The 12,360-nt window shown below is 39.0% G+C and overlaps 1 protein-coding gene across 1 annotated transcript; it reads left to right on the top strand.

The window, feature by feature from the left end:
* The first annotated feature begins 5,362 nt into the window (after nucleotides 1-5,362).
* On the top strand, nucleotides 5,363-11,988 carry LOC120548790 (zona pellucida-like domain-containing protein 1). The gene is made up of 10 exons (XM_039785275.1): nucleotides 5,363-5,581; nucleotides 6,933-7,153; nucleotides 7,266-7,447; nucleotides 7,821-7,893; nucleotides 8,571-8,668; nucleotides 8,983-9,063; nucleotides 9,285-9,456; nucleotides 9,537-9,642; nucleotides 11,450-11,479; nucleotides 11,680-11,988. Exons 1-10 carry the CDS (start codon nucleotides 5,443-5,445, stop codon nucleotides 11,850-11,852), a joined length of 1,275 nt encoding a protein of 424 aa, XP_039641209.1. The 5' UTR covers nucleotides 5,363-5,442; the 3' UTR covers nucleotides 11,853-11,988.
* Nucleotides 11,989-12,360: the final 372 nt, after the last annotated feature.

Below are 12,360 nucleotides of genomic sequence, written 5' to 3'. Positions count from 1 at the left end.
GCATAGGGTTAAAACTCTTTAGAAGTATAAAATGAGGCAAGTGTAGGAAATGAAAGCAAAGCAGTGGCATTTCAAACTATGATGAAAGCCTAAATGTAATGCTGACTGAATGTCTAAAAAGCTTTCTTTTGTATCAGAGTCATCCATCATTTATTTCAGCAGGTTACAATAAACTCTGTTATGTCAAACATTTTAAATGCAATAATAACTTGCTTATCATTCAATTTGACTGGAAACCAGTGGAGGAGAAAGTACTCAGATGCTACTCCGTCCGGCATTCAAAATAACTTAAGTAAATGTACAAAAGTGTTTGCATCAAAATATACTTCAAAAAATAAAAGTACTTGTTAAGCAGAATGGCCAATTTCAGAATCATTGGATTATAACTATGGATGGGCAATGCATTAATATGTAAGAATCCTTTTAATGTTAAAGTGTTAAAGGTGGGGCTAATTTTAAGTTTAATTCATAATAATACATCATAATTTATAAGTTGTTAGTATTTTGTGTTAATAATTTGGAGCGAATAAAGTATCTTAAGCTGTCAGATAGGCTAAATGTAGTGCGGTTAAAAAGTAGAATATTGGCCCCCGAAGTGTAGCAGAGAAGTATAAAGCAGCATAAAATGGAAATACTCAAAGTACAAGTATCTCAAAATTGTACTTAACCACAGTAGCCTACTTTAGCAAATATATTTAGTTACTTTTCAGCACTGCAGCTATTCTGCAGTGTGACACTGTGAGCACAGGGGGGCAGCACAGTGCCACCAAGTCCATCATGTAGCTCACTCATGGATTCTGTATCAAACTTTCAAATGTCATGTTTTAATGAAACTGATACTGCAACAGTGTATAGTGAATAATCCAGTCAAACATTAGGAATTGAAAAACCATCCGGTTCTTATCATCTCAGTACTGTTATAGTCAGTCCTGTGTCCCAGTCCATGGACTGTCAGTGAAAATATAATAAAAGACTGTCATGTAGCCCAGTACTGTCTTCTCTCACTGACTTATCTCTCATGTGCACATCCTCTTAAATAGATGTGCAATATAAATGTACAAATGTAAATACATATTCATGCTGTATATTGGTTTTAATTTATTCAGACATAATAACACTGTACAGTTGCAACATTGTTGTGCATACATACTTACCTTCAGTATTCTATTTATTGTTCTTATTTAATTGCCCTCTTCTTTCTGTTTTGAGTGATATACATAAGCTAAACTGGAGTCAAATTCCTTGTATGCAAAAGGTCACTTGGCCAATAAAACTGATTCTATATATCTAGCTATATCTTTCTGCTTGATTACTAATTTAAACCCAATTCAGTTTTACAACCTATCAACTAACTTATTCAGTGTATTACTTTATCTCTTAGTTTTAAAGAACAATACCTATCGGCCTGATTCTTTAGTCTCATAAATATTCATGTTAATTTACATTTTGTTTTATCACAATTAAACAGAGAAATCTGCATTACCATGTATCTAATCTTGAATTCCTCAGTGCGTGCATGTGGATACATGAACTGTGTGAAATACAAAAATAGCTAGTTTCCTCTGACTGACATCCTCGACAAGGTTATGTTAAGCTCCTACAATCTCATATTTTATGAAGATAGTTCACCGAAACGTGTTTCTGAAAACATTTTCAGCGAGAAATAGGCCATGCAGTTGCTGAATCTGTCTTCATTTCAGAAATCACCTTGAGAAACAAACCCTGTTCTTTTAACAATCTGCAGCTAATAATCTGTACTAAATATGTAATCTGTGGCAACACATAAACAATCTTTTTTTACCTGAGTACATTGGAAAATTGCCATATTGCTGAGGTAAAAAAGGAGGTTTCTGGCTTTCGGAAACATTACTCGCTGAGGATCAAATCGCAGCAAGGCCCATGAGGAGGTCTTCACTATCCTGCCAGTGTTAAAACTGGAGCGTCAGATTACAGCCGTCACTCTCACGGGTTTTGTGAAGCAGCCCAGATTGTGTTTATTTAGATGTCCGTCTGTTGAGTCTGGATGTTTCAGGTTGATCCGATAGAGACGGCTCTATCAGACGCGTGGCGGTGGGTCCGGAGCCATTAAAAGCACAACGACCTGCAGGAAACATTCACAAAGCTCAGGAGGGATGCACGGAGGTGTATGATAAGAACGTTTTCCTGCAAACTTGACAACTGGGAGATGAGGTTCAACATAAGGTGAAATAAGGGGAGCTTCTAATGGAGCTTGCTATGATTTTAATGGCAAATTAACAGGTCAATTATGATGAAAATGACTGCGAAGAAAATCACCATGATACACAAGACATTGAGCACTGCTTTAGGTGTGTGCGCACATGTTTTTCACAGATCCACACGGGTATGATTTCATCTCATATCTCAAAGATACAGAAGTATACTATACATTGGCTACATAGGTCATTTGCTGGGTGGGATTTGTAAAATAAGCAGGATGGTAAAGGGTTCACCATATGTATTCATTTCATGTGCGTGTGACCATGTGATCCTGTTTGCTCTGGGTGGCACTTGTCTGCTTGCAAGCGTTTCAGCCCTACGTCACCAGAGAGGCAGGTGAGCAGCAGTGAATAGCAAACACCTGCAGCCAGCTGAGGGTTTCTCAGGGCTCTGCAGAGGGAGACGTGTCTGTACGGCTTCAAGTCTGGATCTGAGTGTGACACGTGATGCCACAGGATGAGTCTACACCGAGTGACACACAGATGCATTTGACGAGGGCAGCTGTATCAGGGGGTTGGAGGAAAACAACAATTAGCTCTACTGGCTATGACTCTTTATAGTGATATATTTTTATTTATCTATTTATCTCACTCCATTCTCTCATATCCCGTATCTCACACCTTTTTCGCATTACATTTCTGCAAAAGCGTTGGATAAACTTATCACTTACTTTTACACACTTGACTCATATTCATATATGTATATAGTGATATATTTTATTTTTTGTTTATTTAGGTCATCTCATCCTACATCCTATTATCATTGAATCTTATTTTATCTTCATATGACTAGTGCTTTTGTTGCTGTTGTCTCAACCAATACATTTCAGTGTACCGGTAACCCTGTGTTAATCTACACTTGACTAATAAAGTAATACTAAAACTGAACTGAAAACCAAAGTGAATCCAAGCATATAATGTTCCGACATAAACAATATCCTTTTTATTGTTTTTTTCCTGAGAGAATTACTGGTATATTGTTTTTACTTATTACATTTAAAATAAAAACAAGTTAGAAAAATATGCACATGGCCAGATCAGCCACAGGGAAGCCCCAGGGCAAAATAAACTGGGAGAAGCGTGAGTGACGTCACATGCTTCGTGTTCTTCATGATTTATTTAAGTATGTTTCCACCTTCCGTTTGCTCTTCTCTCAGGGTTTTTATGTGCAAACTGAAAATGTACGTAAAAACAGGTGGATGGAAACACCGGCATGCACAACAACAGGTCCCTGAAACTGAAGCAGCTAAATATAATTCAGCCATCATTCATTTTTATTATTTACACCTGCATTCTTCAGTGACAAAAGGTCTTCTGTGAAAAAGGCATACATTCTGCCCAAGTCTTTCTGTATATCAGTTAGTTTGTGATCATTTGTGAATCCTTTCCTAACCTGAACAAAGCATTGTAGTATTACAACCTTCACCGTTCCACCAAGGACTCTACAGCCATGCCAGCAGTTCTGTGAGGCCGTAAGGAAAACCAAACTGTTAGATACAGTACATAAATACATGCACTGCACACATGTTGACCATGATGAAAAGTCTGAGATCACCAAGGTCATGCAGACAATAAAATATCTGCACCAAATCCCATCAATCCCAGCAATGCATCCAACATTTGTTGTTTTTACTCTGAACTAATCAGAGTCATCTGGAGTTCAATATATTTTGACACAGAGCTATAAGACAGGGCATTAATCTTTCTTTAAATTATTGCCTGTGTCGCCAAAGCGTGCTATTGCTTATTTCTCGCTGCCATAGAGCTCCATTGTGTCCAAAAACTAAAGTGTAAAAAGAAGCCACACTGTTTCAATGGGGTGCATGTTTCTTCATTACAATGAACAGTTTATTTCAAGTAAATCCCACAAACACCATCCGCTGCTGTAAATATTCACTAGAGCCCCAAATGTGTAATAATGCACAACGAAAATAGTCCTCAACAAATGCACTATTTAAACTAATTTTAGGAAACTAGTGGTTCTTTTTTTTTTTTATTAGTAACTTTACTTACACTTTTGTGACCTGTTTTTAAAAAATGAATGTCTTCAGTAGGAACCAATAATGCTTGGACTGAGTAAGTAGACAAAGTAGTTGAAAGTTTTTACTTATAAGTTGGAAAGTATTGGTATCTGGTTTTGGTCTTTTCATAGGATTTATTAACAGTAAGAAAAATATTGTCTAAGACTCCAACGTCACTCATTACACCTCTTTGATAAATCAGCTTAAAGGTCAAAGAAATTCAGTTCAACATATTAATGTAACTCTTGCTTTGCTAGAGGGACTGCAGTAAAATAAAAGGTGAGTGGGTTATCACAAACCTTTTACCTTCTGCAGCGCTGAACACACCGTGCTGGAGCTTTACCCTCCACTGAATGTCTTTACTCAAAGTGACGCCTTGTGCATCACAATTACCCACACACAGCCCTGCATCAGACCGTGAGGAGAGTTTTATGTTCATGTGAATGTGGGCCGCAGCAGCAGCCGATGACAGCTTAATTCCCTGACTGGGCCCCCCCCCCGCTGAGGCCCACCGTTTGTGTGAGCTGATCGACGGAGATCAGACCGAGGAGAGATGAGTGGGAACCCGCTGAATACGCTCAGGTTTCTGGGCGCTGTCAAAAGATTTGCCCAGGCCATTCAGATCTGATGGAGTTTCCCATGTTCTGCACTGCAGCGGGGGTTTTGTCAAGCGTTTGGATAATGAGTCCCTCTATCTTTCCCATCTATGCACACACAAAACATACACGCAAGGCTGACGTTGTGTTTAGTTCAGGGCCTCGATTCCACCTGAAACTACACGGCACAGTGTTGAACTTTTCTCTCATCACAAACCAGTGGAAGAAGGGGTCCATCCAATTACTTTGGGAAAGGCAGGAAACGGGTAAACAGGTGTAGAAAAAAAGTGGGGATGAAATGAGCTGGAAAGACGGGTGACCTCAGTTTAAAAGGGGTTGGGTAATGGAGGTTTTGGGCCAACATGAGTGCCTGAGGTAAAAAGGGGACAGAGGGAGCAGGATAAGAGGGATTAGGGGACCTGGGGAAAGAAGGTTGTACTACTGTGATAGAGGTCAGAGCGTGCAGCAGTCGAGGGAACAGGCGAGGCTTTGGGGGCTTTGTTTTTGGAACATCTAGTTTTTGAGATAAGTGCTGTTTTTTAACAGGTACCTGAGAAATGTGGTTAATGCAATGTTGACCTTCTGAAGATGACAGTGGGCAAACCTCTCTCAGGTGCTGAAATGACACGAATGTGCTTTGTCTTCCTGCTGATGAGTAACGCCGCTTCGGTCTCCTCTCAGTTTAATGGATACAACTGTGACGCCAGCTACCACAGCAGGTTTCCTGGTGAGAGAACTTTCACATAACATGTTTTCTCTTTACAATCCATACACTCTACTGCCTACAGGTATGGAATACAGGCAATACTTTAATGCACGGTTCATAACACCTTATAACACACTGTAATGTATTGCGTGAGCAAATATGAGGACATTTCGTTAATGTATTTCTCAACAATTATACCTCCTCCTATGAAGTGTATTTGTAACTGGTGTATGAATAGTTAATGAATGCAGAACAACATATGATAGGGTTACACACATGAGCAGGGTTTTCAGTGTGTAATATGGCATGTATTAACTGTTTATATGCATGTACAAATCAATGTTTTCAAACTGAATGCATTTGAAACTTATTGAGATAATGTATTATTTATGAGTACAACGGTGATATATTATGTTATCATGCATCGTGCTTTGTGGATGCCCCATAGGAGGAGTTTTAAAGGAGGAATTATAATTTTGACAAATACATAAATTAATAGAAAATAATGTTCTTATATCTACTTAAGACTACATTATATGTGTTTAAACCATTTATTAATTGTGTATATACAATTATAAATGCTAACTTGGGCAATTCAAACAAAGTGTTATCTGAAGGAGGGAATTCTGTACAATGAGATCATTACTTTACTTAAAGTATATTTTTCTAATAAAGTAAAATTGTTTTACTATTGAGGACACTTAGATCATGTACAAAGTTTCATACAGTAGAAAGAATTGAACAGCTACCTGAACAGATGAAATGTATAAAAAAAAAAATCAAATCATTTAAAATTTTTTAGAGACTTTATTTTTTGTTATCTATAATCCCGCCAATCTGATCTAGAGAATAGACAAAATAAAATAACACGTAATCAATAAGAACAAACTTAAAAGTAACTATATCACCCAATATGATCCTAAAAATAAAAGATCACATTATTTTGAAAACTATTTGTTATGGATGCTTCTGTAATTTGGGTGATTTGAGCTCTGCTGGTTGTCTCATATTGATTTGAAAGTTCACATATTAAAAGGGCTGATTATCAGACTTATTCTGCCTCACATGTCTCACCTTTGCAGCAGTGCTTGTGATTAAGTTACAACATGTTTTTTTCTCAGCCCACTGTATCTTAAGTTATAGGTGGTTACCAGCACCTAATCAGGGACAGGAACAACAACCGTATAGTTGTGGCCCATGCATGAGCATATAGATTGCAATTTGAGTATCAGTGATTGGGAAGCAGTGTACACAAATTGCTCTTGTGAAACAGACCCTATGATTGTAAAGCACTGGTCTAACAGCTTTTTTTTTAAGTTAAAAAGGTATCGCTAACTCTACTCTCTGTTTCCCCTCCTCTCTGTTCCTCCAGGAGAGCGGGACATCAGTGTGTACTGCGGGGTTCAGACCATCACCTTGAAGATCAACTTCTGCCCCGTGCTCTTCTCCGGCTACACTGACGCAGATTTGGCCCTGAACGGTCGCCACAGTGATGCACAATGCCGCGGCTTCATCAACAACAACACCTTTCCCACAGCGGTGCTGTTCAGCATCAGTCTCAGCACTCTGGAGGCCTGCGGTAACAGCCTGGTGGTAAAGAATACACAAACACGAGCACATGGTGTAATCAATAAGCAACTTCATCATGTTGTTTATTGACTCGGGAGAAAGCAAAGCGATGTTGCTGAGATGTTTCTCTCTGCAGGTCAGCACAGCCTACGGGGCCAATGCATATGGGAACATGTCCCTGGTACAAATTGGGAATGTCTCAGGCTATATCGACACCCCTGATCCGCCAGCTATAATCAGCTACCTTCCCGGTTTGTTGTATAAATTCAGCTGCAGCTACCCGCTGGAGTACCTGGTCAATAACTCGCAGCTGGCATCGTAAGTTGCTGCCCTTAGCGTCGAAGAAGACAGCTTAACCTCAAGGAGTTACTCACTGGATTTAATATTAAGATGTGTTCATTTAATTAGGAATTAATTCAGATTTGTGGATTGTTCTCCTAAACTGCCTCAGTGGGTTTGTGTCCAATGGTATTCTGAGAACAATTTATTTTAGAATATGCATATTTTCTTAATGACTTAGATGCTAATTCACATGCATACATTCCTCTAAATGTTCAGTCACGTAAATAAATGAGTGTATTATAGCCTCATTGTTGCACTACATCAAAACCTGTTCTTTTAAAAGCAATGGTTGAATACCCACAAAAGAGGAATAATAGCACTTCAATAAATGTGTTAAATCTATTTACAGCTCCTCGGCTGCTGTATCTGTCAAGGACAGCAACGGCACATTTGTGAGCACATTGAATATGATCCTGTACAATGTGAGTACACAGCTACGTTCAACTTCTTATGTACAATAATATCTGTTGCAATGCATGAACTTTGAAGCTTTGAATTAGGGTGGATATGTTTTTTAATGTCAGTAATCTTTGAATCACGTTAGTGTTTTCTTATAATGAATCTGTTTTACTATTTTTTTTTTTATTTATTTAACTGTGCTATACAACAAAGGTGCCATGATGCCAAAGACCAAAACCAACAATGAATTGAACATTCCTTTATTACAATGAGCGTGGTGGGCCACTGTGGTTTGTTGTGACTCGATTCCACTTACATGCTGCAAATGCTCACTAGAGTACCAAATGTGTATTAATCCGCTGCAGGTGCCCGGCTGTTTTAGGGAATTAATAAAAAATCCTTTAAATGAAAGTGTATATTTATGATGTGTTTTTGACAAGTTTTCAGTAGGAACAAAACAGAGCTGAGAGCCACAAACAGGCTGGCAAAGTTAGAAAGTGTTGAGAGATGGATTTACAAACTGTTGCTCTTGGTCTTTTTAATGGATTTATTAATAATAGCAAAAATAGAGAATATCGCCAGCCTTATAATGTAAATGCTCATTATGTCCACCTGTTAATTTAAATTTTCCCATTTTATGTGACGAGTGGAAAAAAACCTTTTTCTTTTTCTCTTCACATTGATTTTTTTTCTTGAACAGGACTCAACATACAATCAACCTCTCTCTATTCCAATGGCTGGACTGGCTCTGAAAACCAGAGTATTTGCTGCTGTGAAAGCCACAAACTTAGACAAACGGTACCAGATAACATTCGATTATTCACTATTGAATATACATTTTCTCCCGATTTTCAGATGTTTGACATTTTTTTCCGTTGCAACAATTTCAGCAAAGCAAAGTTGATATTTCGATCAATCACAGCATCCTTCCCGCCATCATTTTTACAGATTTAGGCCTTACTTTCTATGGTTTGCCTATAGTCATTATGCCATTATGTTATTATTCTACATGAAGGCGCCAGTCTGCAGCAGAGAAAGCCATGATCTATGCTTTCCCATGTGCAGTTAGATCTTTATCGTACATGCCATTTGACAGTTTTGTCCCTCTGCAGGTGGAACATCTTGATGGATTACTGTTACACAACCCCCTCAGGGAATCCTAATGATGAACTCCGCTATGACCTTTTCTTTGGGTAACTTCGCTTTTTCCCTCTCCTCAAGATGATGGCTTGATAAACCACAAAAGGGAGTCATTACCTATTCAGGCTCTCCGAAGGGCTTAACCCAAATGAATGCTTTTTTTTTTTTTCTCTTCTCAATGAGTGCTTAAGCTTAAATCTACAGTGGACGAAAAATCTGTCATTTTCAGTGTGCGCATGTACGTATATCTGTGTGTTGTTCTCTTTTGACACAGCTGCTACAAAGACCCACAGACGACAGTTTTCGAGAATGGGAAGAGTCAGATGGGACGTTTCTCCTTTGAGGTTTTCCGTTTTGTCAAACACAGACACCAGAAGATGTCAACTGTGTTTCTGCACTGCGTCACCAAGCTTTGCCGGGCAGACGACTGCATCATGCTCATGCCTGTGAGTGTAAAAATCGTGAATCTCAGTGTGTGTCTCTTGACCTCAATGTGGACTATATAATCTGATGATGTGATTGGTAGATTTGCGGGCGACGGCGCAGGCGGGGTGAAGAGGAGAGCGTTGGTCCCCCACCAGCAGCGTCTGGGAACGCCGTCATCACCGCTGGACCAATAATCACCAGGAGTGGTATGAGCAATAAACTCTTAAAGGAACAGTTTGACATTTTGGGAAATATACTTTTTTGCTTGCTTGTCGAGAGATAACAAGATTGATACCACCCACTGTTAAATATGAAGCTACCACCAGCAGCCAATTATGTTAGCCTATCGTAAAGACTCACTCATTTCGTTGGTTTAATCCATACGAATACAAACGAAGAATAAAAAATTGTGGTTATTGTTAAGCTTTAGAGGAGCTGGAAAGTAGATTTTGTTACATTTAACAGAGCCATGCTAGCCCCGTATTTCAAGTATTTATGCTAACCTAAGCTAAATGGCTGGTGGTGGTAGCTTTATACATAACAGAAAGACATGAGAGTGGCATAACCAGACTTTCACCCAGGATACCTCTGTTTGTGTCCCATATGAATCTAAAAGTCAACATTGACTAATTTTAACTTACGTTTTAACGTAAATTTCCTTGTAAGTTAAGGTGCTCTTAACGATGTTGGGTGACAGCACTTCTTGTTGACGTTCAAAGTATTTTCACACAAAACAAGGCTAGCTCGCCCCTTCCTCCTCCTCATCCCGTCTCCTCTCCCTCACTTCCGTGCTTCGGCGTCTTTTGTTGTGTTTGATTGCTAACTTGTAGCCAACAGTGAACTGATTGTTTGATTGCTAACGTTAGCTCAAAACGCCATTCAAGTGACAGCCTTTGTTGTGTTTGATTGCTAGCTTGTAGCGAGCGGTGAACAAACTTTGTTATGTAGGTCCATTTTTATTGTATTGACATTACAGAAGTCTCTCGTTTAGGTTCTTGCAGGTTACTTCAGCCTCTAATCTAGAACTGACATCAGGGATCATGCCGTGAAAATGGGATGCCTTACACTAAATAATAAATTACTGCTATGTAATGTACCTATATCATTATTCTGTGGCTAACAGCAAAACAGATCTGCGTGAAATCTGGTAATTGTTGCAAAATGACGCATGCGCAACTCACATCTGCACTCGACTCACATCGGGTAGTGACAGGCTGTCTACAGAGACCGCATTTTTTTACAGTGTGTTCAGGGGACAGGCAGCTCGCAGATAGTGAGGAGATGTTTGCTGTATGTGACAAAAAATGTTGTAGCCTAAAAAATGCGTGACATCGCTTAGAGCACCTTTAAGTTTACAACTTTAGTAGTCTACGTGACATAGTTCTATGTTACGTAGACTACTACATTTGTAACACAAATACTTGTTTTTAGCCAAACAACGGTCTTTACCTAAACCTAACCAAGTGGTTTTGTTGCCTAAACCTAACCAAACTGCAACCGTTTAACAACGACATGTTTAAAATGTTACATTGAGGTGGGTCGTATTAGCACTAACTTCTTTGCTAATTATAATTAGGAGAGGGCCAGTTTAGCTCTTAGCATAAAACTGGACAGGGAAACCTGGTCACAAAAATAGTCTCTCACATAATCTCCTGTACAAACACAACTTGTAATTTTTTTGTACAGATTAAATAAACCTGATATAATGTGTTAATTAGTGAGTTCAAGAGGTGCTGGTAGGCAGACTTTGTTACCGCTGGGCTGAGCAAGGCTAACTGTTTCCCCTGTTTCCAGTCTTTATGCTACGATAAGCTAACTGTCTCCTGGTTACAACTTCATAATTAACGGAGAAATGAGAGTGTTATAAATCTTGTTATCTAGCTCTCTAGCTCTCAGCAAGAAAGAAAGGAAGCAAATTCCCAAAATGTATTTTTTTTTAAATTTAGAGCCATTGGAGATTAAAATATCTTTAAAAAATAAGTCTAATGAACACTTTTAAAAATCATTTTTCAGATGAAACTCCTGTCAACAACTCGCAACTTGGTAAGCACCCTTCTGCAATATTACAAAACAGAAAAAGGTTTAAAATATCACAGGTGACTAAGTCCTGTAAAGGAAATTGATGATTTAAGGCAAAAAGTTCCACTTCTCTTTCTGAAAGTAAAAGAATCAAACTCAGGTGTTGTATTAAGCCCTCGTCAAAGAATTGTCTGTTTCAAGTTTCTGCTTTTTTTCACCTCAAGCATCTGGTGACCCCTCCCCGCCTATGAACCCGGTGACCAGTGCTCTGATCTCAGGCGTGGTCATCCTGGGCGGGGTCGGTGCGGGCTTCTTCCTGCTGTCACTCCGTCTCCTGCAGAAGTCCCGCCTCCCAACAACCACAGCCTCAGGTGTTTGGAACCCCACCTTTAAATGAATGAACATCTGTATATAATGACATCGTGGAACCGACAATATGTGCAGAATGTGTATGTTGGGTACACAGACTGATAGTGTATACATGTGCATGTGTGCTTACCCATATACACACATTATTAAATGTGTATATTTTATTGTTGTAGGTGTCGTGTATTTATTGCCTTCAATACCTCAGCATTCTTGTTATTCATTGTCATCTATTGTTTGGTCAATCCCAGTGTTTACAGACGCTTTTACACTCTGATGCAAATGGGAAAACGTTAACCTTTAGAACTTGTAATAAAAGATTGCATCAGAAATATTCCCTTTCTTTTTTTTTTATGTTAGCCAACACCTCGCTGAAACAGGCGTCGTCTTCAGTTCTTCACGTAAGCTTCCTAATAATAATTAATAGCATTTCAATATTAAAATCAACAAAAAAGGGGAGTTCTCTAGCTCACCCAGTAAGAGCGTTCGCCCCATGTTGGCTGTGTCCTGCAGCGGTGCAGGGTTTGAGTCTGACCTGC

This window comes from Perca fluviatilis, chromosome 2 (genome assembly GCF_010015445.1).
Source record: "Perca fluviatilis chromosome 2, GENO_Pfluv_1.0, whole genome shotgun sequence".
Taxonomy (NCBI): domain Eukaryota; kingdom Metazoa; phylum Chordata; class Actinopteri; order Perciformes; family Percidae; genus Perca; species Perca fluviatilis.
The sequence above is the reverse complement of the archived record's forward strand: the minus strand, read 5'-3'. Positions and strand labels throughout refer to the sequence as shown.

Coding starts and splice junctions, on each gene's coding strand:
- LOC120548790 (XM_039785275.1), top strand. CDS start 5,443: ATGACAGTGGGCAAACCTCTCTCAGGTGCTGAAATGACACGAATGTGC. Junction 7,448..7,820: donor AATAACTCGCAGCTGGCATC/GTAAGTTGCTGC, acceptor ATCTATTTACAG/CTCCTCGGCTGCTGTATCTG. Junction 8,669..8,982: donor GCCACAAACTTAGACAAACG/GTACCAGATAAC, acceptor GTCCCTCTGCAG/GTGGAACATCTTGATGGATT.